The following is a 27,512-nucleotide window of genomic DNA, read 5'->3' on the forward strand; positions in this document are numbered from 1 at the left end:
TTGGTGACAAGGCTGTGGAACCTCCAACTCTGGGTGACTGTCGTGTGGATTGATAATTGCAGGAAATGCTAGATTTTAGTTAGGGGCTAGTGAAAATAATAATGATGATCTTTGCCAAACAACCCAGATCAAGGCCCCTGCCCAGCTTTGTAATTCTGCGGGAGTGTGGGCAGGAGACGTACGGGGAAGTCTGACACTTCCTGAGGCAACGCCCATGCCCTGCGCCGCTCCCCAGTGCTTCAGGGAGCTGAAGGGGGGGAGTTCTTCCCGTTGGTGTAGCCTTTCTCTGTCCCTCCGCTGTGGGACTTACCCATGGGTTATAATTCAAGTTTTAAACGTCGAAAAGGAAGGCTGTTTACATTGGATGCTGAGTTTATATGTGGCGCTCTTGTGACTTACTGAGCTTTCTGATGCTTTTTACTTGTAGACAAAACTTTGAAGAGGCAAGTACCCAAAACCCAGGTTTTCACATGTTATTTTAGCTTAAGAACTAAGTCTGCATTGTCAGAAGAGCTTTACACACGAAGTTAGAACATACTGTGTCGTGCTCCTCACAGCTCTGTTGCGCTCTGGTTATAAAGCATTTGGCCAAAAGTTAAGAACACACGGCCAGGACCGGCTGTGTTGTGCAGTGTGTGCTCCTGGTGTCCAGTCAGCAGTCTTCGTGCGACCAACTTTGTCACAAATTCTCCTCTTTCAGGTCACAGCAGTTGCCCAGCAGAACCAGGGAGAAGTCCCCGAGCCTCAGGACATGAAAGTAGCAGAGGTTCTCTTTGACGCAGCCGACGCGAATGCGATTGAGGAGGTCAACCTTGCGTACGAGAACGTCAAGGAAGTGGATGGTCTGGACGTCTCCAAGGAAGGCACGGAAGCTTGGGAGGCCGCCATGAAGAGATACGATGAGCGCATCGACAGGGTAGAGACCCGGATCACTGCTCGCCTTAGGGATCAGCTCGGCACAGCCAAGAACGCAAACGAGATGTTCAGGATTTTCTCCAGGTTCAACGCGCTCTTCGTCAGGCCTCACATCCGTGGGGCCATCCGCGAGTACCAGACCCAGCTCATCCAGCGTGTGAAAGATGACATCGAGTCTCTCCATGACAAGTTCAAGGTCCAGTACCCACAGAGTCAGGCGTGTAAGATGAGCCACGTGCGCGACCTGCCCCCCGTGTCGGGCTCCATCATCTGGGCCAAGCAGATCGACCGCCAGCTGAGCGCCTACATGAAGCGTGTGGAGGACGTGCTGGGCAAGGGCTGGGAGAACCACGTGGAGGGCCAGAAGCTGAAGCAGGACGGGGACAGCTTCCGCATGAAGCTCAACACTCAGGAGATCTTCGACGACTGGGCCCGGAAGGTGCAGCAGCGCAACCTCGGCGTCTCGGGGCGCATCTTCACCATCGAGAGCACCCGCGTCCGGGGCCGAACCGGAAACGTCCTGAAGCTGAAAGTTAACTTCCTTCCAGAGATCATCACGCTTTCCAAAGAAGTTCGGAACCTCAAGTGGCTTGGTTTCCGAGTCCCGCTGGCGATCGTGAACAAGGCTCACCAAGCAAACCAGCTGTACCCGTTTGCCATCTCGCTGATCGAGAGCGTGCGCACCTACGAGCGGACCTGTGAGAAGGTGGAGGAGCGGAACACCATTTCCCTCTTGGTGGCCGGCTTGAAAAAGGAGGTGCAGGCTCTGATCGCGGAGGGCATCGCACTGGTGTGGGAGTCCTACAAACTCGACCCGTACGTGCAGCGCTTGGCGGAGACCGTCTTCAACTTCCAAGAAAAGGTGTGTGGTAGTTTACTGCCCCCCCCCCCCCCGCGGGGTCCCGGGAATGAACTAAATGCAGTAACGTCACTCCCGTGAACGCGGTAGTTCTCCCGTGGGAGCGTTCCTCATGGGGAGAGCTGAAGGGGAGAAGCAGCCCTTTTACTTACTGGGCTGTGTGATGGTGGTGGGGCCCTGGGAAGACCGTTAAGTAACAGCCTAAGTTTAGAAACCAGTGGAGAGGGGAAGGCCGTGGGAGTCTGACCGAGTGACGTGAGAGCTTTATTACCGATGCAGCTGCACGGACGACAGGGCTCTGCAGTCGTGGCCCGTGCTGTCGGTCCACCCCAGACCGACTCCTTTCCTAGACCCTAGCGCACCCGGGCAGTTGTAAGCCTCCTGGCTCTGAGCCAGCTGCTGGGAACAGGTCTGAGCCAGGGCGTGCGTCTAGTGCTCACACCGGCGCTCAGTGAGAGAAGGCACAGAGCCGGGCATGTCAGATTCCTGCACCCAGACTGCTCAGAGGTCCCCCTTCCCTCCATGAGAATACAGGAGCGGGGACCCCCGAATAAATGGGACTGGCTATTCCTGGAAGAACTCCTTTGCCTGAAACATATGTTGCTTGAGAAATACACATAAAAGTAAAGGGATGTGGGAATGGAGTTTTAAATATTCGATGCGCCTTCCCTTAGGTGGATGACCTGCTGATCATTGAAGAAAAAATAGACCTGGAGGTCCGCTCGCTGGAGACTTGCCTGTACGACCACAAGACCTTCTCCGAGATCTTGAACAGAGTCCAGAAGGCCGTGGACGACTTGAATCTGCACTCCTACTCCAACTTGCCCATCTGGGTCAATAAGCTTGACATGGAGGTGAGGGATGGCTGGTTACGGTGCTTTTCGGTTATCTGCGGTCAGCCCGATTTTATAAGCTTGTTAATTGGTCACTGAAAAGCATTTTCCCATAGAAGTTACCAGCAGTAGTCCCGTTTCTTCTCAGAAAATCCCATGTAGCTAACGGTGGAGCTGAGCTGTGGAACTAGCAACGCTCCTGTCCGATCCAGGTTGCAGGTGGTCAGGTGGGGGAGTCTCTTCATCTTCTGACTATGTGACAGCCTCCTTCCTGCCCTCCCTGCACACCCAGTAACGTGGGGGGTTCTCCCTGGCCCTCGTCTCCAGGCATCCTTTTCTGACATGCTGCCCCTTCTCCACCACCCAGGTTTTTTTTTAATCTTTTAAAAAATTATTTATTTATTTGACAGATCACAAGTAGGCAGAGAAGCAGGCAGAGAGAGAGGAAGGGAAGGAGGCTCCCTGCTGAGCAGAAAGCCTGATGTGGGGCTCAGTCCCAGGACCCTGGGATCATGACCTGAACCAAAGGCAGAGGCTTAACCCACTGAGCCACCCAGGCGCCCCTCCACCACCCAGTTTAAAAAGAAATGTCTAGGGGGTGCCTGGCTGGCTCAGTTGGTAGTGCACGGGACTTTAGACCTCTGGGTCGTGAGTTCAAGGCTCATGTTGGGCCAAGAGCTTAATTAAAGAAGAAAAGAAATGCCTAGCAACCAGATATGTCTTACTTCTGGTGTAGAGGAGCGGGGCTCCCCCCTACAGAAGTATGCAGACAGAGGGAAGTACTTGTGTGCAGCTGTGCATGTGTTTAAAACATACCACCCACGTGGCTTTCTCGTTGGCGGGTGTCAGCATCTGCGGAGAGCCCCAAGGATAGGGTAGGTCACTGCAGAGCTGCCCAGTGTGCAGCTCCGAAGCACCTTCGTTATCCATGTGGGGAGAAAGGAAGAGAAAGCCTATGACCCACAAAGGTACAGGTTCCCAGGGAAATGTCACCAAGCCCGCTCTTGTGAGTCCACTGCAAGTCTCAGGCTTTGCCACTGCAGCCTTTCCAGCATTCCCAGGAGGGACAGACTGCACGAAGACACACAGAGGTCCCCTTCATGGGACGTTCGCTTGTCTCATTCCATATCAGAAGACTTTCTTCTTCACTTTCTAAAAGAGAATGGGCAGCTGTGTGTGCCGATAGATGTTCCTTGGTCTTACCCGGTCACGGTTCTGCGGCGCCTGCGGCGCGCACACACGGAACCACACGTTGCGCACCTCAAGCTCGTGTTGCGTGTCACTTACACATCAGTCTCACAAAAACGAAAACAGCTTATTCTCCAAATTGTAGATTATTAGTTTTATCTCTGAAGCTACCAGGAAAACACTTTTGTTCTGTAAATTTTCTAGTGAGTTAAGCAAACAGCAAGACCGTGACTCCCTCTCCTTGTCCCTTACAATTCGGAGGGTTGGTGATTGGGTTAGCCCCCAGATGGAGGTCGCCTCTAGGCTGGGAGAGAGGCCTAGTGAGGTGGTGATCCAGGGTACGGTGAAGGGTGGGGTAGCAACCATCGTGCTTGACCTGAAGCATTGGCTTCCTACCTGACGTGCTCGTTAAGCGACCTTTTGGAAGAACACTGGTCTTTCATCCTGCTTTCTCTGTAGATTGAAAGAATATTGGGCGTGCGCCTACAAGCTGGCCTGAGAGCTTGGACCCAGGTGCTGCTTGGACAAGCTGAAGATAAGGCAGAAGTTGACATGGACACAGACGCGCCTCAAGTTAGTCACAAGCCTGGCGGAGAGCCGAAGATTAAAGTGAGTATTTCCCATAGCGTCCAGTTTGCTGGTCAATCAAACAAAGGGTTCTTCCCTTGAAAAGTACCAATGAGAAAGCCACTTAACAGTGAAGAAACCTGACAGACAACCTCTCACCCAGGGGACCAAAGTCGGCGTCACCAGTGCTCTCGTGCTCATTGTTTTACCCCGGCGATGTGTGCGACATGGTGACACGGCCGCTTTCCCCCTGGTCTTTGTCCGCACAGCTCCCAGACTCCTTCTGACCATGAGAAAAGAGTGTCATGGTCATGAAAGACAAGGAAAAACTGAGAAAATATCAGAGGTTGGAAGGGATTAAGGAACTGTGACGACTTTGCGTGCTATGGGGGACCTGGGAAATCTGACCGAAGTCAGTATTTGAGTTAGTAGTGTTGTTTCAGGGTCGACTTCTTCATTGGGTAGTTGTACCGTGTTAGATGGCAGCATTAACGGGAGCTCGTGAAGGCTATATAAAATCTCTTTATACTTTCTTTGCAACTTTCCTGTAAGTCTAAAATAATTACAAAATCGGAAGTTTTTTAAAAGTGGGAAATCTTATTTATTTATTTATTTTGAGATTTTTATTTTATTTATTTGAGAGAGGAGTCCCAGTGCTGGACTTGATCCCAGGACTCTAGGATCATGACCTGAGCCGAAGGCAGCCACTTAACCAACTGAGCCACCCAGGCACCCCATAAGAGTGGGAAATTTTAGAAAAAATCTACACAGGATAAAACAATCTCTGCTTTCTAAGCATATGTGCGAGAAATCATTTCAAGAACCCAGTGTGATCTGTACGAGGAGAAGTTTAGACTCTGACACTAAAATGTCACTTTTCATAAAATCTCAGCGTCTCGTGGAAGAATGACTAGCACAGTGGTCACCACTCTGGACAGCAGTCCTTGTCTCCAAGCCACCGGTTTCCCATGTGAGTGAAGAAGTGACCAGCTGAGGCCCAGCAAGCCTTCTAGAAAATTGTGTTAGTTCAGGCTGTGCAAATAGGTCGTGTCTGCTAGTGTGGGCATTGGTTACAAAGGTGTCTGCCGCATAGGAGTTCAGTAAGCCATGCATTTGCGTTACACAGTTCGTGTTAAATTTACCCCCAAAAAAGTCTCAGAAAACAGAATCCTAAAAGAACAGAAGGTAGAAACTTTGATGTAGGAGAAACAATTGGCTGTTTTTGTTTCCCCAGGTGTTACCTGCTCATTTTTTTCTCTTAATGCTTGAAAAGTGTTTTCACTGTGGAATATTACACATGTTTATCCCCAGAGCCTACTTTTTAAAATACAGAGATGCAAAAAAGCAAATGAGTATGTCTAAGCTAGAGCCGCTATCTCATGGAGATGGGGTCGGAATTCTTGCTTAGCTTAAAGCAGACACTGGCAGGCGGCATGGCCTCACCTTGGCCTGTAAACCTGCCTCCGTGCAGTGCGTGTCTGACAGCTCGTGCCAGCCTCGGTCCCTGCATTGGTGGCACAGGGTTCTCAGATCCTGGGGTCGCTGTGTCGGAGATCAGCCAGCACATTCAGTCAGACGGTGCTCCATTGCGCGGTGTTACACATTCACCAAGGTACAGGGGACCCAGGAGGAGCCTCAGCAGTGCCTGCCCCCAACTCCTTAACAGTCCTCTAGATGGGGCGCGTCATACACAAGGCCACGTTCTCTAATCAGGTAACACTCATGGTTCAGACTCCAGTAGGTCAATAAAATTTAGAGGGTGAAAGTGTTGTGTGTCAAAACCATTTTTTTTTTTTTACTTAAAAAGCATTTATATCGAGAACATTTCTCTGAAATGATTCTAATGCTTTGTACAATCAGGAAAAAAAAGCTATAATTTGTATACTTTATACCCACTTTCACATTTCAGGATTCGTAGCACCTGATTTTGCTTGAGGTGATTACTGAGCGACAGTCACACACACACATATTCAGTACCATTTAATTGAAAATGGCTCCTGGAGACATTCACCAGTTTATTAGTATGTTAGAATCACCTGCGTAATAGGTTTTTAACCAAGAAACGATCACATACCTCACGAATACTGACTCTGACATCACAAATGCATAAACGCCAGCTTATTGAAAATGATTGCTGAGTAAGAAATGAAATCTTTGTCTTACAGAATGTTGTTCATGAGCTAAGAATAACCAATCAGGTCATCTACTTGAATCCGCCAATCGAAGAGTGCAGGTACAAGCTGTATCAGGAAATGTTTGCCTGGAAGATGGTTGTGCTGTCTCTTCCCCGGATCCAGAGTCAGAGGTACCAGGTGAGCCTTCCCGGCACTCTCACCTTGACCTGTCGGACCGGGCCCCCCTCGGGCTCTGTGGCACCCCCACTCCGTCACCCCTCTTTAAATTCTGCTGTTGTCTGTCTTCTCGTCTGCACTTGGCGCCCAGCACTCTAAGGGAAAGCAGAGAAGGCTTATGTGACCCGAGAGTTTTCCTGGGCTGCCTTTCCGAATAGTTGCCTCTACAATTCCGATCTCGGTAGTCTTGTAGAAATTCCCTCCGTGAACTTCTCTGGGAATTTTAATTCTGGTTCCTCCCCACCCCCACTTCCTATAGAGGTTTCCAGATACACGTGAAACTAGGAGTTTCATGAACTCAGACCATCCTACTTTGTTTATTATCATGTGGTCAATTTAAATTTTGATCCCTTTCCATCCACCAGATTATTTCAAAACAAATCCTAGATACACTCTTAATAATGTGCTTCTGGAGCAAAAGGAAAACCCAAAAGACTAGGTAGTCCTTGGTCTCTAAGCAGCATTACTCTGTATAAGCAGATCTCCACAGCCTGTTACGCCAGCTCTTCTAGAAAGTATTAGCTTTGGACCAGATGCAACATGGGCTGAGTCCTTAGAATTTTTGCTGTAGCAACCACCTATAGACTCAGTCTTGACAGTGATTAGCCCGAACTTGGCAGTGGCCAGCTAGCTAATCAGGACCCAACTGTGAATACTGGTTCCTTCCGCTCTGGGCAGTCTGTACAGACTGCAGGATATTTCTTGTCACATGCTGTTTCTAACCAGCCGTGTTTCTGTTCGTCTCCACATCTGACGGAACGGAAGCCAGCCCCTCTTCTGGGTCCCCTGCCCTTGCTCTGTGGCTCAGTCTCCTGTCTGTGAATAAGCCTGACCCTGTCACCCTCTAGCCATCTTACTGCTTGGTTCTCTTGGTAAAAACGTAGAGGACTTGTCTACGCACCTGCTCCAGGTCCCTACCCCTCAGACGTGAGGGTCCCCCGCCTTTCCCTGTCACTGGCAGGCTTCTCGGCCCTTGAGAAGTGGCAGTGGCAGGATGTGACGGGGGCGCACCCCCTCCTGCTGGATATGCTTGTTCCTCTTGGCCGTCCTGCCTTTCCTCCCACTCACTGGCCATCTCCTCTGCTGGCTCCTCTTTGGCTCTCCTCCTTCCAGCCTCTTCCTGTCTCCGTGTGCTGCCCACCCAGACCTCTGTCGCACACAGTCCACTCACTGAATGCGGCCATGTGTGACAACCCTGTTCTCACGTCTCTAGCCCAGCCTTTGTCTTGACCTCCAGACGCATCTCCTGCTGGCTCCCGGGCGTCTCCACCAGCCTGGTGGGTGCCACACACTGAACGCACCTCCGACCCCCTCCCTCGCACTTGCCCCCCCCCGAGTCTTTCCTTTCCCCACCTTCAGCCCGCTCAGGCCTAAGTCGAGGTGTCACCCTGGCCTCCCCTGTCTCCGTCTTCAAAATCAACCTTGATCTTTTTTGCCCACATCCACTGAACCACCAATCCAAGGTACTGTCACCCCTCACTGGGGTTCTTCAGGTTCCCCCTGACAGATCCTTGTGTTTGCTTTAGTCCCCCGAGAACCTGTTTTCAACGCCGCAGCAGTGTAAGACTTAGATTTCATGGCAGTCCTGCCGCGGTCTCCCAGGGCCCACTGACGGCTTCCCGTACCACCCCACCCAAAGCCGCGTCCCGTGGCAGAGCGCTGGGCCCCACCTAGTGTGTGCCTGTGGCCTCTCTGACTTGAGCGCCTGCATCCCACTCACTGACTCTGCCCCGGCCACGCTGGCCTCTCACTCTCTTCAGACAGGCTCTTGCCGCTGGGCCTTTGCACTTGCTGACCTCTGCTTGGAACCTGTGGTAGCGACATGCTGGCAGAGCGCACTCTCCTCCCCCAGTCCTGCTCAGTGGGGCCTTCCCTGACTCCCCACCCCATACTCCCAGCCTGCCTCTTTCCTGCTTTGTCTCCAGACCGCTGCTCACCCGCTAACGTTCTGTATGGTTTCTTTTCCCTGTCTCTCCTCCCACGGAGTATAAATCCATGTGAGCAGAGATTTTTGTCTGGCTGTTTCTCGTGCCTAGAACAGTGCCTGGCACATAGCCAGTGCTCCGCTCATTGACTTGATGGCTGGTCATCACTTCCATCATCCAGGCTGGTGTAACTGTGTGGTCACGGTCGTCTTAGTCCTTTAGACCTCACCTTTGGTGTTCCATTACCACGGAGAGGCTCAGGTCTCCGGGCCTCTGCTCCCAGGGCTCAGAAGGCTCTACAACTGCTTCTGTGTAGTGACAGAGCATTCGCTACCTTGTCGTTGGTCTGATGGTCCCTTTATTGGCCGATGAGTGAAGTACGAGTAGGCCTCTGAGTTCTCGTGGCTGGGGTAAGGGGACATTAAATGCCATTTTTACAGCAAGCTATTCCTACGGTTCATTTGAATTCAGTGAAAGGGGCTCTGAGATGAACATCTTATATATGCTGTTTGCGCTCCTTCCGCCTCGGCTTCCATAGGTGGGCGTACATTATGAGCTGACTGAAGAAGAGAAGTTCTACCGGAATGCTCTAACGCGGATGCCTGATGGCCCCGTTGCCCTGGAGGAGTCCTACTCTGCGGTCATGGGCATCGTGACTGAGGTCGAGCAGTACGTCAAGGTGAGATGCTCCCAGTGTCGTTCAGATATTGCTGTAGAGTCTATTTTAACGTAGTGCGTGTGTGGTCTACTAAAGGTGGGAGCTAAAATCTGTGCACTGTGTGTACCGTGTGATAGGCTAGATAACGCTTAATTTAAACAGTCAGCAGTAGAGCAGATCTTGCAGTCTGTTAACTCGCATTTCAGAGAGCGGTGAATTTTATTCTCTTTTAATATGAAAATTCTGAAGGTTTGAAATGAATTTTTCTAGCAGTGTTGAAAGTGAGTCTCTTTAATGAACTATGAACGTCAGATGCACGAGCGGTCTACCCAGTGAGAGGCCGGCTGTGTGCTTGACCGTGCCCTTCGTCTGCAGGTCTGGCTTCAGTATCAGTGCCTGTGGGACATGCAGGCAGAGAACATCTACAACAGGCTGGGGGAAGATCTCAACAAATGGCAGGCTCTCCTGGTTCAGATAAGGAAGGCCAGAGGCACTTTCGACAACGCAGAAACCAAGAAAGAGTTTGGGCCAGTGGTTATAGATTACGGCAAGGTGAGCTCTGCTGTCTTGTCACAAGGGGTGGAGGTGGCCGGCTCTCAAGGCAGCGTCTGTGAGGGACGGGGGTGCAGCTGGAGCCCGAAGGAGCTGAAGGCCTGTTGTGGGGGCTCGTTCGCCTGCAGGTTCAGTCTAAGGTGAACTTGAAGTACGACTCTTGGCACAAGGAGGTTCTCAGCAAATTTGGGCAGATGCTCGGATCGAACATGACGGAATTCCACTCCCAGATCTCCAAGGTGAGGAAGCAGGATCCTGGCAGCGGGACGAGTGTGCTGGTGACCTGGGCCCCGCGTTACCCTTCTGTGTTCTCTCCGAACAGTCACGCCAGGAGCTGGAGCAGCACTCGGTGGACACGGCCAGCACCTCCGACGCAGTGACCTTCATCACCTACGTGCAGTCTTTGAAACGGAAGATCAAACAGTTTGAAAAACAAGTTGAGGTGAGCTCCGGAAACAGTTCAGAGTCTCAGCATCGGCCCAGGAGGCGCTTGGAGTTAGATCTGCACAGTCCGCACGCCACCAGCTTGACCCACCTGAGCTGGTTTAAACGCAGATCCTGGCATCCCAGGTCTGCATTTTAAACAGCTCTGCAGGTGACTTCTAAGCACGTCGAGGTTTAAGAACCACTCTGTCTTGCCTTTTAAATGTTGGACGTTAGCTGTTGATCTTTGAGTCCCCCGTGCATTGGTTTTTCTGACTCGGAAGGGGGTGGGAGCGCCTCAGCAGCGTGCCTTCCGTCGTCTCGGGGCCGCTCGGGCGCAGCTGGCTGTGGGGTGCAGCAGCTGCCGCAGGCTTGGGCCGTGCTGCTTCCCGGGCACCACACTCCCTGGGCAGGTTTCTGGACAAGAGCAAACATACGGATGTTCTGTATTCTAGAGCCGCAGGGTGTCTTCCTTTTACATGGGAATTTGACGATGGTTTCTGTTGTGAAAGAAAAAAAACCTATGTTTTTCACTTCTCAAAGCTCTACCGCAACGGCCAGCGCTTGCTGGAAAAGCAAAGGTTCCAGTTCCCGCCTTCCTGGCTCTACATCGACAACATTGAGGGCGAGTGGGGGGCCTTTAATGACATCATGCGGCGGAAGGACTCTGCCATCCAGCAGCAGGTGGCGAACCTGCAGATGAAGATTGTGCAGGAGGACCGGGCGGTGGAGAGCCGCACCACAGACCTGCTGGCCGACTGGGAGAAAACCAAGCCCGTCACGGTGAGCCCCGCCCGCCACGGCCCAGCCCCCCACCCCCTCGCGGCAACCCCCCACTGCGAGTCGGCGTCCTTTCTCCCACACAGAAGGCTTTGCTCTGACTTCGCATTCTAGGGAGGAGGACTTACCTTTTTGTAACTTAAACAGCACTTGCCAACTTAGAGCTCTTTTTACCTAGACGATCATTCAAGTCAGCAGGTGGTTTTAAAAATTTAAGGTTTTCTGTTCTTTTTTCTTTTTTTTTAAAGATTTTGTTTATTTATTTGACAGACAAAGATCACAAATAGGCAGAGAGGAAGGGAAGCAGGCTTCCCGCTGAGCAGGGAGCCCGATGTAGGGCTTGATCCCAGGACCCTGAGATCATGACCTGAGCCGAAGGCAGAGGCTTTAACCCACTGAGCCACCCAGGCACCCCTAAGGTTTTCTGTTAAGTTATTCTCTTACTTAGGCATACTCAAAAATTAGAATTTAATTTCTCGCAGACACAGGCCGAGCCTCACGTTGCCATGTGCTGTGGGAGGCAGGTCCTGCCATCCTTGTTGTGTACCCAGGACCTGCCCCCTCAGTCCTCTTGGTTCATTCAGATGTTTACTGAGCACCGACGGTGTTCCAGGCAGTGGGGACAGAGCAATGACCAGGAGGGACACTGCAGTGGGAGAGGCAGGTGAAAACGAGCACGGAAGACATGTATTTGAGTCAGATGGGGAAGGGCCCAGGCGGACGAGGAGTGTTGCTGGTGTGCTGCCCTACAGGGAGAGCGGCGTCTGAGGGGAGAGCTGCGGGAGGAAGGGGACCTGGCAAGTCATGCAGTGGCGGGGGGTGCATTAGAAGCGACAGCGTGTGCAAGGCTCAAGCAAGCACAGAACCGTGTACCTGGTTTCCTGGGGGAGTTCCGTCTGATTGGTTTAGACGTGAAAACAGCATAGGCAGGGGAGAAGGGGGGCAGCTGGTGTCAGTCTGGTGTTCTGGTTGGGGGTGTAGGCGTTCCGCAGCAGGCCTGGCGACAGATCTAGCCTCCCACCCACTCGGCAGAGCTCCGTCCTGCCTCGGCCCGGCCTGTGCTCTTGGACCCACAGGTCCTACTTTCTGTTTAATTCTGGTTCGAGGGCCGCTGCTTTAAGAAGCCCTTTGCAAGCTTTGCGCAGTGGCAGTATCGTAGCCAATGAGGTTTATCCGAGGCGTGATTATTGCTAATTGAAGAAGCCCTTTGCTTTCACAAGTGCCAGGACTGTAGCTTTGCAGAATGCTGGCTCTAGCAGGGGAGTGAGTATCCTCAGTAGGCAAGATTCTGATCGCCGAAATTTGGATATTGTTTATTGCCATTTTTTGCTAGTCATGTGTTGCAGTTTAATTTTTTTATATTTTATCTAGTCATTTTCAAGTTATTGAGGAGTCAGCAAATCATAGTTTAATTCTCAACTAGAGGCCATTTCACTGAGGACCACTTGATTCTCGTCCTTCTCTCGGTAACTGCTGCAGTGGCTGTGTGCCTCGGGGAGGGCATGGCTGGCAGCGCCCTGCCCTCCGAGAGCCCCGTGCCCTCAGATCCGGAGAGGCCTGCTCCCAGCCCCAGTCTGTCCTGACTCTTCTCTTCCTGCCTCCCCAGGCACTTAGTGAGATGGTGGCCAAATGGAGTGGTGCTCCACCTTCTTGTTTCTTGTTTCTTTTTCTTTTTTTAAGATTTTTTTTTTCTTATTTGACTGAGAGATCACAAGTAGGCAGAGAGGCAGGCAGAGAAGAGGGGGAAGCAGGGTCCCTGCTGAGCAGAGAGCCCAACTCGGGACTTAATCCCAGGACCCTGAGACCATGACCCGAGCCGAAGGCAGAGGCTTAACCCACTGAGCCACCCAGGCACCCCCTTTTTTCTTTTTTTAAATATGTGTTGATTCAAGTCATCTCTGTACCCATCACAGGGCTTGAACTCATGACCCCGAGATCAAGCATCACATGCGCTTCCGACTGAGCCAGTGAGGCATCAGTGCTCTACTTTTCTTATCCGTGCTTTGTTTATGTCACGTACAGGAGTGAAAGTTACATTCACTAACTTAGACGGATCATAAGCATACATCTTGCTGAAGAGGTACATACACAGAGACATGTTTAAGGAATCACAAATTTCCAGGCTCACCGCAGGCTCTCCCCACCGTTTCAGAGCCCAAGCAGGCATCTGTCCTGAGACTTAGCTCTGCAATTCCACACTTTGCTTGCAGGGCAATCTTCGCCCGGAGGAGGCGCTTCAGGCTCTGACCATATACGAAGGAAAGTTCGGCAGGCTGAAGGATGACCGGGAGAAGTGTGCAAAGGCCAAGGAGGCGCTGGAACTGACAGACACAGGACTTCTCAGCGGCAGTGAAGAGCGCGTCCAGGTACGGACCACAGGAGGTAGGGGTGGGGCTCCTCATCCTCACTCTGCCCTTGGCCGGGGCCATCTCCAGGGCCCTGCCAAGCTGCAGTGGTTCCTGCATCCAGAGCCTCACTGCTGCGCTGTCGCCATCACAGGTGGCCTTAGAGGAACTACAGGATCTCAAAGGCGTTTGGTCAGAACTTTCCAAAGTCTGGGAGCAGATTGATCAGATGAAGGAGCAGCCGTGGGTCTCCGTCCAGCCTCGGAAGGTATACCTAGTCCCAGCGGCTGTTGTGTGCCCTCACGTGTGGGGAGTTGTAGGCTTCGCTTAGAAGCTTTGCCCACCTGGTGTGAGTTCACCAAGTGTCACAGGGTGGTCGTTTACAGATTTCGTCTGGACTGATGTAAAATGTGCTTCAAAACCAGGTGGTTTTTTGTTAATTAATTTATTTCAGATGAGAGATTGAGATGGAGTGCGGGAGGGGAAGAGGGAAAGGGAGAAGGAAAGAAGCAGACTCCCTGCTCAGTGCAGAGCCTGACGCGGGGCTCGATCTCCTGACCCTGACACATTGACCTGAGCCGAAGTCAAGAGTTGGACGCTTAACCGACTACTGCACCCAGCGCCCCTTAAAAGTATTTTATAAGATACTTCTCCATTTAAAGAAAGTGTTGGCAAACTGAATACCACTTTTTCTCTCCACAGCTTCGACAAAATTTAGATGGCCTCCTGAACCAGCTGAAAAACTTCCCTGCGCGATTACGGCAGTACGCGTCCTATGAGTTTGTCCAGAGGCTTCTGAAAGGTTACCTGAAGGTAGTGAGTCACGGCTGGGGTCCCGGGTGTCCGCTAGGTGCACGGCTGCACAGGTGACCTGCTGACTCTCTCCACAGATAAACATGCTGGTGATTGAGCTGAAATCCGAGGCACTCAAAGATCGCCATTGGAAGCAGCTGATGAAAAGGCTTCATGTTAATTGGGTTGTTTCTGAGCTAACCCTTGGCCAGATCTGGGATGTTGACTTGCAGAAAAATGAAGCTATTGTCAAGGACGTGCTGCTTGTGGCACAAGGGGAAATGGCTTTGGAAGAATTCTTGAAGCAGGTGAACAATGGACCGGCAGCCGTTTTCATGTCACATTTCTAGCTGTGACATAGGTTTGAGCTGTGTAAGACAGCTGCCTTTGCGGTCCGTTTGTCCCCGTGACTCCTACTTGCTTGTGCGGCTGGTGAATGCCCACATGTCGATAACATTCCTTCTTTTGGTTTTAATTCAGATAAGAGAGGTATGGAATACTTACGAGCTAGACTTGGTTAACTATCAGAACAAGTGTCGCTTGATCCGAGGCTGGGATGACCTCTTCAACAAGGTCAAAGAGCACATCAACAGCGTCTCGGCCATGAAGCTGTCTCCGTATTACAAGGTACCGTTGCTGGGGAAGCCTTCCCTCTTACTGAGCGTTCTCCTGCACTTTCTCTGTAATATCTTTTGACTGGTATTTGAAGTGTAAGCGAAACAAGTTGACCTAATTTGCATTTTTTAGTAAGCTTTGGCATATCAATGAGTGAAAGGTTTAGCAGCTGGGATCTGCTTCCCATCTGTCCACTAGGTTTTCGAAGAAGATGCCCTGAGCTGGGAAGACAAGCTGAATCGGATCATGGCTCTCTTTGACGTGTGGATCGACGTACAGAGACGGTGGGTCTACCTGGAAGGCATCTTCACGGGCAGTGCGGATATCAAGCACCTGCTGCCGGTGGAAACGCAGCGGTTCCAGAGGTACGACCTCCAGCCAGGGAGTAAGAGAGCCGAGTTGTAGATGTGTCTGCTAACCGCTCTTCACGTAAAAGCTAACAACGGTTTCAATTTGATTTGTAGTATCAGCACGGAGTTTTTGGCTCTGATGAAAAAAGTATCCAAGTCCCCCCTTGTTATGGATGTTCTGAACATCCAGGGGGTACAGAGGTCTCTGGAGAGATTGGCAGACCTGCTAGGAAAGATCCAGAAAGCACTGGGAGAATACCTGGAAAGGGAGCGATCGTCTTTCCCCAGGTAAGATGCTTGCTTTGACTTGCACAGAAGTGAAGTTCAGTTTCAAGAGCTGTCTGCTCTCCCTTCTGGGGCTGCGTGTTGATTGTTTTCACATCAGGAGTTGTGTTACCAGTAATCCGTTTAATGAATATTACTCTCCTTTCATGCATGTATTCCTAATTATGATGAATAATCCCTCGTTTTTTCCCTTGCATTTGTTTATGAAGCTTCACTGAAACGATTATCCACCCCTCCAGGCATTTCATAACTCTTAAAAATTTAGCTCTGATTATTTTCCAAGTGGTATTTCTTCCTTTCTGCATAGTTTGCTTACTATAAATTGAATAGGCTTTTAACAAATAAGACCATGTAAAAGGTAAAATAAGTAAATAAAAGTAAGTCCATGACGTAAGGCAAATGACATGAAATCCGTGGAATTCCTTTTCAGTAACTTCTTAGATAAATATGTGTCTCCTGGGGCGCCTGGGAGGCTCAGTGGGTTTAGCCTCTGCCTTCGGCTCAGGTCATGATCTCAGAGTCCTGGGATCGAGTCCCACATCGGGCTCTCTGCTCAGCAGGGAGCCTGCTCCCCCCACCCCCCGCCTGCCTCTCTGCCTACTTGTGATCTCTCTCTTTCTGTCAGATAAATAAACAAATAATAAAATCTTAAAAAAAAAAAAAATGGGAACCCTTGGGTGGCTCAGTGGGCTAAGCCTCCGCCCTCGGCCCAGATCATGATCTCAGAGTCCTGGGATGGAGCCCCGCATCAGGCTCTCTGCTCAGCAGGGAATCTGCTACCCGCCCCCCGCCTGCCTCTCTACCTACTTGTGATCTCTCTTTCTCTTTTTCTGTCAAGTAAATAAATAAAATCTTAAAAAAATGTATCTTCTGCTGAGGGCTGGAAGAAGTTTAATGTGATCTCTGTTCAGACTTGGAGATTGACCACCACCGTCCAAGTCCAGTTTCCCTTCCCACAGTTTGATGTTACATTTTGGGGGGGGGTGCCTGGGTGGCTCGGTGGGTTAAAGCCTCTGCCTTCGGCTTGGGTCATGATCTCAGGGTCCTGGGATCGAGCCCCACATCAGACTCTCTGCTCAGCGGGGAGCCTGCTTCCTCCTCTCTCTCTGCCTGCCTCTCTGCCTAGTTGTGATTTCTCTCTGTCAGATAAATAAAATCTTAGAATAAATAAATAAAATCTTTGAAAACATTTTTTTAAGATTTTATTTATTTATTTGACAGAGATCACAAGCAGGCAGAGAGAGAGAGAGAGAGGAGGAAGTAGGCTCCGCGCTGAACAGAGGACCCAATGCGGGACTCGATCCCAGGACCCTGAGATCATGACTTGAGCCGAAGGCAGAGACTTAACCCACTGAACCACCCAGGCGTCCCTTGAAGTTACATTTTGATTGACTACTCACCTATGTATAACATTTTAGCAACTTGAATGCTGTTTTAATTTTAGGTTCTATTTTGTGGGTGATGAAGATTTGCTTGAAATTATTGGAAACAGTAAGAATGTAGCTAAGTTACAGAAACATTTCAAGAAAATGTTTGCTGGAGTTTCGAGCATCATCCTGAATGAGGATAACTCTGTCGTCTTGGGCATTTCATCCCGTGAAGGAGAGGAGGTAGTTGAATGTGTGATTGTAACTCAGAATGCCTCTCTCCGATCTTTGCACAATCTTCATTCTTAAATTGTATGTATTTCAGGTTATGTTTAAAACTCCTGTTTCGATTACCGAGCATCCCAAAATCAACGAGTGGCTCACGCTGGTAGAAAAGGAGATGAGGGTCACACTGGCTAAACTTCTTGCTGAGTCTGTTACAGAAGTTGAGATTTTTGGTAAAGCAACTTCAATTGACCCGAATACATACATCACTTGGATTGATAAGTACCAGGTAAATGTAGCAGAAGTGGGTCAGCGTAAAGGCGGGTGCACGGGCTGGTGTCCAAAATGATCCTTTGGTTCTTGTGTCTTGTGTTGTTCAGGCCCAGCTTGTGGTTCTGTCAGCCCAGATCGCCTGGTCTGAAAATGTGGAAACCGCGCTGAGCAGCATCGGGGGCAGTGGGGACGCGGCACCCCTGCACTCCGTGCTGAGCAACGTGGAGGTCACTCTCAACGTGTTGGCCGACTCTGTCCTCATGGAGCAGCCGCCGCTCCGGAGACGGAAGCTGGAGCACTTGGTGAGTCCCGTGTTCGACTCGTTCCTCACCGGTCAGGCGCTTGTGCCTGCAGAGTCCTCTGATTGGTGTTCGGGAGTAAAGGAGGTGGCGAGTTTATGAGTCTGGGGTGGGTATTTGCAGTCTGATCCTGTCACCAGGTGACTGTGCCGGAGCAGGGAGTTTCGTGTACACATCCCGGTAAATTGGATGTGATAAGCTTGGATCAGGGCTTTCCGCTCTTGCTCCTCATCCCTTCCCGGAGCAGTGCCCAGGGGCCGGCGCCCGTGCTGCACCCAGCCCGCAGGGGCCAGACTGTGAGGTCGGAGACACGTGCCGGTTGCAGAGTTTGCACTTAAAGTAGTTTTTTTGGTTGTTTGGTTTTGCTGTAGCTCTTGATTCTGCCCAATTCCAGTGTGTAAATAATAGCTCTGTTGGGTTTTGGGTTTTTTTAATATTTTATTTATTTATTTGACAGAGCTCACAAGTAGGCAGAGAGGCAGGCAGAGAGAGAGGGGGGAAGCAGGCTCCCTGCTGAGCAGAGAGCCCGATGCGGGGCTCGATCTCAGGACCCTAGGACCATGACCTGAGCCGAAGGCAGAGGCTTAATCCACTGAGCCACCCAGGCACACAGCTCTGTTGGTTTTAAGAATGAATTCACATTTTGGAATATTTACGAAAAGCCACTGTAACTGGATCTCACATTTCAAGTTGAAGGTGTTCAAGGATTGCATCCCTAGGAAAGGCACTGTACTTCTCTAGTCCCTGATGAACTCTCAGACTGACTCTCTGCTCAGATTACAGAGCTGGTTCACCAGAGGGATGTGACAAGGTCCCTGATCAAAAGCAAGATTGACAACGCCAAATCATTCGAATGGCTCAGCCAGATGCGCTTTTACTTCGACCCTAAGCAAACTGATGTGCTCCAGCAGCTGTCGATCCAAATGGCAAATGCCAAATTTAACTATGGCTTTGAGTACCTCGGCGTCCAGGACAAGCTGGTGCAGACCCCACTCACCGACCGCTGCTATTTGACCATGACTCAAGCCTTAGAGGCCAGGCTGGGAGGGTCCCCATTCGGTAAGTTACTTTACAGACCTGGACGGATAGAGTGTGAAGAGTGAGCGTACTTTGTACAAAATAAACCAGTGACTTGAAACCTATTTCTTAATTTTGTAGCTGGAACATTCTAGAATTTTAGATTTGTTTGTAGTTATTAAGTCTTTCGTTTTGTAAATGAATTGTGTAAAGCCAAGATTCCTCCCCATGGACTCACGTGCTCCATCCTGCTCTTCAATGACAGGGCCGGCCGGGACCGGGAAGACAGAGTCGGTCAAAGCTCTTGGCCATCAGCTTGGACGCTTTGTTTTAGTCTTCAACTGTGATGAAACCTTTGATTTCCAGGTGAGAAACTTTCTGAATCCACCTAAAGTCTAGTGGCTTGAGAGGCCAGCTGGGGAGTGCCACCCGGGGCCCCTCTCCAGGCTGCTGGCCTCACAGCTCGGCGTGGCTCATCCGCCCTGCTGGGGACTGGGGATGGCGTGACTCTGAGCGGGGCTTCAGTGTAGGTGCTCAGGCGCTGACTGGAGCTGCATGTTCTTGGAAGAAATCGTTAGTGCCTGTGTCTGGGAATAAATTTTCTTTTTTCTTTTCTTTTAAGATTTTATTTATTTGACAGAGGCACAGCGAGGGGGGAACACAAGCAGGGGGAGTGAGAGAGGGAGGAGCAGGCTTCCTGCTGAGCAGGGAGCCTGATGCGGGGCTCGATCCCAGGAGCTGGGATCATGAATCCTGAGCTGAAGGCAGATGCTTAATGACTGAGCCACCCAGGTGCCCCGAGAAAAAGTTTTCTTAACCAACTAAAGGCGATAGAATAAAAAGAAGAGCTTTCTCGTTAGGATTTACTGGCACCGGAGAAGGAGAGGTGCGGTGCGCTGAAGCGTACGCTGACAGTCGCTGCTGTCAGCAACGGGCCTGCTCCGTGCAGGCCCCTGGACTACGCAGGTCCCTTGTCGGCCTCGTGTCCCCTCCACAGCCAGCTGGGAGGGCGGCAGATGGAGGGCCCGGTCTAGCACCGGGACCAGCGATCCAGCACTGAGACCCTCTCTCCGCTCCGGTTTCAGGCGATGGGACGGATCTTCGTGGGGCTCTGCCAGGTGGGCGCGTGGGGCTGCTTCGACGAGTTCAACCGCCTGGAGGAGCGGATGCTGTCGGCCGTGTCGCAGCAGGTGCAGTGCATTCAAGAGGCGCTGCGGGAGCACTCCAACCCCAACTGTGACAAGAGTGAGACTTCCCTTTTTCTTTACAATTACTTAGCGACTGCGGAGGGAAAGCCCGTGTGGGCTGGGTTCCGTTTGGCCACCTTAACTTGGCATTGAACTTCGCCTCCAGGACTCAGTGCTGCAGGCGGGGTGGCAAGACCTGAGATGGTACTGCACGGGCGGTCTACACTGCTCAGGCCAGAGCAGCCCACACCCTGGCTGCCCTGCCCAGGTGGCAAGAATCCCCGTGCTCCCTCCACAGTACCTGCACGCAGCACGTGTTGGGCCAGTGTGGGCCCTCCCGGCATGCCCCTGGAGCCAGCCTTCCTGGCCGCCTGCTGGCAGAGTGTTCTTCCAGGGAGCCTCAGGGACATGCCCTCTGTCACTGTAGGAGGACCTATGCTGGGAGGCTCTGGTCCCCTGCCTCGCTCCTACGAAGCCAGGCACACCGGTGGGGGCCGGGTGGGTGCTGGAGGGGTAATGGCAGCGGTGGCCGCCGTGCAGTTAACTTGCATTCTGCAGTGGTAGGAACTTGTCTTACCAAAGCCTGGCGGCGCTCTCGGTGAGACAAAGGGGTGTTAGAGAAAGCAGTGCTCGGGGTTCGGGTGTGGGTTCCAGTGTGGGTTCCGGTGCGGGTGGTGGCAGTTGATCCCAGGAAAGGGCAGTCCTTGGCATTGCACCAGTCAGTTGTGTCACGGGGATTGATTTTTATTTCTGCAACGGCTCTTGGGCTGCATTTCTGTCCTTCCGACACCCAGCAGTGTGCAAGCTGAGTGTGCGTTTCCGCCCTTGGTGACTTTGTCCACGTGCAGGTGGCTGTCATGAAGGTGGTGTGCGCACGGCTGTGTCTGCCCAGGTAGGGTGACGTGCTGGAAGGGGCGCCAGAGAGCGGCTCCCACGCAGCCCTGGGCTTTGAGCTTTAGGTTCTGATGGGGAGATGAGTGCTTTTAGGGAGATTTTAGCCTGGTTTTGAACATTTCAAATCTTAACACCATTCTCCAATTTTCAGCCTCCGCTCCCATTACTTGTGAGCTGCTCAACAAGCAAGTGAAGGTGAGCCCAGACATGGCCATCTTCATCACCATGAACCCCGGCTATGCAGGCAGGTCCAACCTTCCCGACAACCTCAAGAAGCTGTTCCGGAGCTTGGCCATGACCAAGCCCGACCGGCAGCTCATCGCCCAGGTCATGCTGTACTCACAGGGCTTCCGCACTGCTGAGGTCCTCGCGAACAAAATCGTCCCATTCTTCAAGTGAGTGCCCAGAGTTACCCCGGCCATGCGCTAGCGTGTGTGAGATGTGCCGCTGCGGTTCATCCCTCACCCTGGCTCAGCTTTCGCATCTGGTTTCTTGACCCTGCGGCTGCTTTGGGTGCGCTGTTCTAAGGTAAACGTTTTCTCTTTCAGACTGTGTGATGAGCAGCTCTCTTCCCAAAGCCATTATGACTTTGGTCTTCGAGCTTTGAAGAGTGTGCTGGTAAGTGCAGGAAATGTGAAGAGAGAGAGAATCCAGAAGATAAAGAGGGAGAAAGAAGAACGCGGGGAAGCAGTTGATGAAGGAGAAATTGCAGAAAATCTACCTGAACAAGAGGTTCGTACATATGTTCTTCTAATCACTCACACCTTAAACACTAATTTTTTTTTTTAAAAGATTTATTTATTTGAGAGAGAGTGCGTGCGAGCAGGGGGAGGGGAGGGGGGCACAGAAGCAGACTCCCCACTGAGTGCTGAGCCTGACTTGGGGCTCCATCCCAGGGTCCCAAGATCATGACCTGAGCGAAAACCAAGAGTCATAGGCTTTAACTGACTGAGCCACCCAGGCGCCCCAGACACGAATATTTAAATTGGCCTTTTCAACATCTAAGCCTCCGCCTGAGAGTCCCCGTGGTGATCCCCCGGCCTGGGAAGGATGGGTAGAAGACGCTGTATTTGTACAGTGAACTGAGTCGCTAACGGCCGCATCTTTCTGACGTACCTTCTGGGGACACAACAGTGGCCGTTCGAGTCGGGCTCCCCACCAGACCCCAGCACCCCTGCTCAGAGCTCGTCTGTCTTCTCGCCATTAGATTCTGATCCAGAGCGTCTGTGAGACTATGGTGCCCAAGCTGGTGGCGGAAGATATCCCGCTGCTCTTCAGCCTCCTGTCGGACGTGTTCCCCGGGGTGCAGTACCACCGGGGCGAGATGACCGCGCTGCGAGAGGAGCTGAAGAAGGTGTGCCAGGAGATGTATCTGACGTACGGAGACGGAGAAGAAGTCGGCGGCATGTGGGTTGAGAAGGTAACGGGGGTTGACCCAGCTGGTTGTGCCGTGCGGTCACGGCAGCCCCGGGCCCTGGGGAAGAGCCATGTTCGAGAGAACTCAGACCGTGAGGGCCAGGGGGCAGCTGTTTTATCAAGATGGACCCAAGGGTTTTTTTCTTAAACATAGACCTAATGGTTTCCGTGAAAATTTCACATACGTGGTGGAGTTCATTCTCTAGAAACGCTGACACTTATGGAAATACTTATGGAAAGTATTTAGTCCAGTGTAAGTTCTACCGCTAGACTCGCCAGCGTCGTAGGGTTGACAACATAAACCTGCTAACCCAACCCGTGCGGGTGGATGCTCTGCGTGGGCTTCTTTTCGCTCCTTCCTCTGGGAGACTGAGCAGCGTACGGTCGCACGGCTGCATGCTGACCGGACCGCCGTCGGATGGGTCACGCAGGTGGCTCAGCCACGGAGCCTCCACCCTCTTTAAAGGGGATCTTTTGAGGCAGCTGGGTCGGCATCCCCTGTTCTCTGGCTCCCAGCCGAAGAACGCCCCTAGTTTAGTGAAAAGCCCCATTGAAATATTTTTTGCAGATGTGGCCCATGTACTGTTAACTTTAAAAGTTCCGGTGTAGTGCTTGCCTTTAGGGATTCAGAGCACATGTCTCGTGTCTGCTGCCATGAGGAAGGGCTGGAGAACCTTCTCATTCTTCTCTGGAGTGGTCCTGATGTGGTCTGTTTGGCCCGGCAGGTCCTCCAGCTCTACCAGATCACACAGATCAACCATGGCCTGATGATGGTGGGGCCTTCGGGAAGTGGAAAGAGCATGGCTTGGCGCGTCCTCCTCAAGGCTCTGGAGAGGCTCGAGGGTGTGGAGGGCGTGGCCCACATCATTGACCCCAAGGCCATCAGCAAAGACCACCTTTATGGAACCCTGGACCCCAACACCAGGGAGTGGACAGATGGCCTATTCACACACGTCCTGAGAAAGTGAGTTCGCCGTGATTCCCGCAAGTGGGACCTGGGTGCTCTGTCCTTACATTAGCGGCACGTGTTACTTTCCTAACCAAAACTGAGTGAGTTAAATCGTCACTGCAGAAACCGTGTAGGTGAGCATCTCTGATCTCCGAATCTCAAGTTGGTCAACAGCTGTTTGAAAATCTTCCCAAACCAGGATCATAGACAACGTGAGGGGTGAGCTGCAGAAGCGTCAGTGGATCGTCTTCGACGGTGACGTGGACCCCGAGTGGGTGGAGAACTTGAACTCGGTGCTGGACGACAACAAGCTCCTGACTCTGCCGAATGGCGAGCGCCTCAGCCTTCCGCCCAACGTAAGTGGCCTTCTTTGGGGCATCAGACCAGGGGGCCTGTGTGCCAGCAGAGTGCCGCTCTGGAGGTGAGGCTCCAGGGTCTGTAGCAGCGGTCAGCCAGGTGAGTAGTTTTCAGGGTTGACGGAGTCTCCTGGTACTAGATTTTTCCAGTCCTTTGGCTGGCGAGAAATAGTTCCATCGGACTAAGAACTTTCTGTTGTCTGCTAAATGGTAAGCGTACTCCGTAATTCCCGATGAACACTCCTAACCAAACGTTAGGGGCTTGTCGTTAGGATTTCTGAAGGTACCTTATATCTGGGAAGTGGCAAAATGGAGTAATTTAGATATGGAAGCTGTCAAAGCTATCCCTCGGAAATGAGCTTTTGGTCCAGGTCCTGGACGCGCCACCAGATAGATAAGGAAACGTGCGTGGGCCTGGCAAGGATTCGCATCCTACTGAAGGTCCAGCACGAGAAAACCAGACCAAACCCCTGCCGTCCTGGGGGACACAGTCTGACGTGATGACAGAAAACCAAGGGAAACAGTGTTAGGTGGTGAGGGCAAGCTGGAAGAGAGTGGGGGGTGTTGGTGAGATCTGGAGGGCGCCCTGTCGAGAAGGACGACCTGGAAGCATCCCCGGGAAGCGTCTGTAGAGACCGAGGCAGGTGGAAGAGCCAGTCTGTGGGCCTCCGGGTGTGCCGCTTCCAGCTGAAGGGGCCGGTAGCCGGGGGCTTGGTCAGAGAGCGAGGAGCAAGGGGAGAGAGGGTGGGTGAGACCAGGGGAAGGGGGCAGCCGTGAGGACTCGCATGTGCCCACCGAGGGCGTCAGGAGCCGCGGGAGAGTCTGCGTCGGCTCCCTCTGGCTGCTGGCTGCAGCGCAGCTGCTGGGGGCAGGGTGGGAGCAAGGGGACTGGCCGGGAGCTGGGCGATCGTGCAGGCTCGGCCATGGGTGTGGGCGGGGCCGTTGGCAGTGCGGGAGCTGCCGAGTTCTGCTGTGATTTAAAGTTCCTGCTGGTGGGACTGGCTGAGGGGCCAGAGGTGGGCGTGAGACAAAGGAGGACTCGTTTTGGAGGAGCAGCTGGTGCATGTGGACCTTGGGACGGGCAGTGGTGGCTCTCATCACGTCAGAAACCGAGCCAGGGATGCCTGGTGCCGCTCAGGATATGTGTACCTGGACTTGTGTCTTGATTGACTTGTCAGGTCCTTCTGTTACGGCTTGTCAGCCAGTAGCTCCTAACCGTTGCTGCAGAGAGATTGCTCTCCTGTGGGGCGGCCTAGCCCCGAGGTTAAGGCTCGGGAATCACACCATCTGGTTTGAATCTCCGCCCCATTTACAGCACTGGGACCCGGGTGGGGGACCCATCCCCGTCTGCGGACCAGAGACACTCACTGACTTGCCTGCCTCAGGGATCAGGGTGAAGGTTGGTGGGTTCAGGGGGGGAATGTGGCAGCCATACCGGCCTGGGGTGAGGCTGGTGCACCTCTGCCGCCAACGCCCCTCCAAGGGAGCTGTTCTCTCCTCCGAGAGTGCGTCTCCAGGGCTCACCTGCTCTTCTCCCAGCACACACGCTTCCGACCCAGATTCTTCTATTTTTTTCTTTAAGACTGATATATTTAGGGGCGCCTGGGTGGCTCAGTCGTTACGTGTCTGCCTTCAGCTCAGGTCATGATCTCAGGGTCCTAGGTTCAGGTCCCTGCATCGGGCTCCCTGCTCGGCGGGGAGTCTGCTCCTCCCTGTCCCACTCCCCTTGCTGGTGTTCCTTCTCTAATTGTATCTGTCAAATAAATAACATCTTAGGGAGGAAAGATTTATATATTTATTTTAGAGAGTGCGCAAGTGCTCGTGTATGCAAGCAGAGAGGAGGGGCAGGGACCGGGGGGACAAAATCCTCAAGCAGACTCCGCTGAGTGTGGAGTCCAGCAGGGCACTTGCTCCCACGACCCCGAGATCATGACCTGAGCGGAGGCCAAGAGTCGAACTCTCGGCTGACCGAGCCCCCCAGGCGCCCACCCTTCCCAGATTCTCGTGGAGAGCAGCTCGTGGATGGTGTAGTGGTGCAGTCATAGACGTTTTCTCTTTCAAACGAAGTGAACTAAGTGCAAAAAGATTATAATTATTCTTTCAGTGTGTGTGTAGGTAAAAGAATTTGAACGTCTGAGTTTCTACGGGACCCACATCGTTACTATGCTCTGTGTTTTCTCTCCAGGTGCGAATAATGTTTGAAGTGCAGGACCTTAAGTACGCCACGCTGGCCACGGTGTCGCGCTGCGGCATGGTCTGGTTCAGTGAGGACGTGCTCAGCACGGACATGATCTTCAACAACTTCCTGGCCCGGCTGCGCAGCATCCCCCTGGACGAAGGGGAGGACGAGGCCCAGCGCCGGCGCAAGGGCAAAGAGGACGAGGGGGAGGAGGCCGCCTCCCCAATGCTGCAGGTACGAGGCCGTCAGCACTCTGTCTGGTGAGACCACAGATCTGCCTCGGAGAGGGCGGGGATGTTCTGTGTGGCGAGCTCGGCCCTTCCACCCCCCCGAGGGCCTGGGAGCCCGGGAGCTGTGGTACTCTTCGTGGGTGGTCTCTGCTCGTCTGTTGAACGAGGGCTCTCGCGGGAGGTTGGCATAGTCAGTGCTGTCTCATAGCAGCTTCCAAGGAAGGAGTCTCCTCTGCCGAAGGGAAGACATGTTTGGGAAAATTTAAAGAATTCTTTCAGTTATCTGATTTTTCTTTGCAAACTGATGAAACACTGCGTTTTCCCATTTCAGTGGTGAAAGCCCGTGTTTCCAGGAAATGTGGTCGAGGACTACCAAGATAAAGGAGTAAGGGTCGGTCATTGAAGGGGATCCAAAAAAAGATTGTTTGCAGGTCACATGACCCTCTCCTGGGCTTAAGTGAGAATACATATGAAAGTCTCTGGGCTTTCTGAAATATTAGTTCCGCTTCGTTTACTGCCTCTTGCAGATCCAGCGGGACGCAGCCACAATCATGCAGCCGTATTTCACCTCCAATGGCCTGGTCACCAAGGCCCTGGAGCACGCCTTCAAGCTGGAGCACATCATGGACCTGACGCGCCTCCGCTGCCTGGGCTCGCTCTTCTCCATGCTGCACCAGGCCTGCCGGAACGTGGCCCAGTACAACGCCAACCACCCCGACTTCCCCATGCAGATCGAGCAGCTGGAGCGCTACATTCAGGTCGGGGGGCACATGCGTCAAGGGCGAGCAGGGCTCCACCGGGGCTGAGCATGCACGAGCTCTGTGCACCTCCCGAAACTAGGTGCCCTCTGGGAGGTGTTTTCTCTCCTGGGCACAGGGTCAGGCTTTCATGGAGGCCAAGAAAGGTGCTGGTGTGTCCAAGAGCCAAGAATGCTGGGAACCACTTTCTTCAAGGTTATTGTTGCTGATAGTGTCTTTATTGTTGTAACTGTATTTAAAAAAAATGGGTTTTGTTTTCTCTTTCAATAGCGGTATCTGGTTTATGCCATACTCTGGTCCTTGTCTGGAGACAGTCGGCTGAAAATGAGAGCAGAGCTCGGTGAATACATCCGAAGAATCACGACGGTGCCGCTGCCCGCCGCGCCCAACATACCGATCATCGATTACGAGGTACGGGCACGGAGGGCGTGGCCTTCTTCCCCTTGATCTTGCCCGGTTGGCTTAATTCCTCCCAGAACCACCTCACTGTGGGCTTGGCTTTCTTTCCATTTCATAAAAAGGTTCCGATCTTTGTTTTATGTGGTATAAAAGGAAAACAGATGAATATGCAAGTCGTGTTTTGTGTGAAAACAAGCGAGTCTCTAAGTGAGGTAGTGTGTGGGTCCCAGAGTGACCCGGGCTCCTTCTCTGGGTGTAGGTGTCCATCAGCGGAGAGTGGTCGCCGTGGCAGGCCAAGGTGCCTCAGATTGAAGTGGAGACGCACAAAGTGGCGGCCCCCGACGTCGTCGTGCCGACTCTGGACACTGTCCGCCACGAAGCCCTCTTGTACACCTGGCTGGCTGAGCACAAGCCACTGGTCCTGTGTGGCCCCCCGGGCTCTGGCAAGACCATGACGCTCTTCAGCGCCCTCCGGGCCTTGCCTGACATGGAGGTAAAGAGGCTGGGACGTGGGCAGCAAGCCTT

General features: G+C 52.4%; 1 protein-coding gene and 1 pseudogene across 2 annotated transcripts in view; both read left to right on the plus strand.

The window, feature by feature from the left end:
- DYNC1H1 (dynein cytoplasmic 1 heavy chain 1) overlaps positions 1-27,512 on the plus strand; it is a 67,292-nt gene that overhangs the window by 15,161 nt on the left and 24,619 nt on the right. For both annotated transcript variants that reach the window (XM_046009784.1, XM_046009786.1), the window contains exons 8-38: positions 701-1,777; positions 2,449-2,628; positions 4,255-4,404; positions 6,528-6,674; positions 9,177-9,317; positions 9,672-9,848; positions 9,977-10,087; positions 10,171-10,290; positions 10,815-11,054; positions 13,262-13,417; positions 13,551-13,664; positions 14,099-14,209; positions 14,287-14,496; positions 14,669-14,815; positions 15,002-15,168; positions 15,268-15,441; positions 16,883-17,048; positions 17,131-17,319; positions 17,411-17,605; positions 18,379-18,661; positions 18,885-18,985; positions 19,705-19,864; positions 20,852-21,095; positions 21,249-21,432; positions 21,908-22,120; positions 22,842-23,080; positions 23,265-23,421; positions 25,607-25,834; positions 26,358-26,588; positions 26,859-26,999; positions 27,247-27,480. In XM_046009784.1, the coding sequence (XP_045865740.1) occupies positions 701-1,777; positions 2,449-2,628; positions 4,255-4,404; positions 6,528-6,674; positions 9,177-9,317; positions 9,672-9,848; positions 9,977-10,087; positions 10,171-10,290; positions 10,815-11,054; positions 13,262-13,417; positions 13,551-13,664; positions 14,099-14,209; positions 14,287-14,496; positions 14,669-14,815; positions 15,002-15,168; positions 15,268-15,441; positions 16,883-17,048; positions 17,131-17,319; positions 17,411-17,605; positions 18,379-18,661; positions 18,885-18,985; positions 19,705-19,864; positions 20,852-21,095; positions 21,249-21,432; positions 21,908-22,120; positions 22,842-23,080; positions 23,265-23,421; positions 25,607-25,834; positions 26,358-26,588; positions 26,859-26,999; positions 27,247-27,480 (6,387 nt within the window). The remainder of the gene's footprint in view (positions 1-700; positions 1,778-2,448; positions 2,629-4,254; positions 4,405-6,527; positions 6,675-9,176; positions 9,318-9,671; positions 9,849-9,976; positions 10,088-10,170; positions 10,291-10,814; positions 11,055-13,261; positions 13,418-13,550; positions 13,665-14,098; positions 14,210-14,286; positions 14,497-14,668; positions 14,816-15,001; positions 15,169-15,267; positions 15,442-16,882; positions 17,049-17,130; positions 17,320-17,410; positions 17,606-18,378; positions 18,662-18,884; positions 18,986-19,704; positions 19,865-20,851; positions 21,096-21,248; positions 21,433-21,907; positions 22,121-22,841; positions 23,081-23,264; positions 23,422-25,606; positions 25,835-26,357; positions 26,589-26,858; positions 27,000-27,246; positions 27,481-27,512) is intronic.
- On the plus strand, positions 12,185-12,423 carry LOC123945285 (annotated as a pseudogene).

This window comes from Meles meles, chromosome 6 (genome assembly GCF_922984935.1).
Source record: "Meles meles chromosome 6, mMelMel3.1 paternal haplotype, whole genome shotgun sequence".
In the NCBI taxonomy this organism is placed as follows: domain Eukaryota; kingdom Metazoa; phylum Chordata; class Mammalia; order Carnivora; family Mustelidae; genus Meles; species Meles meles.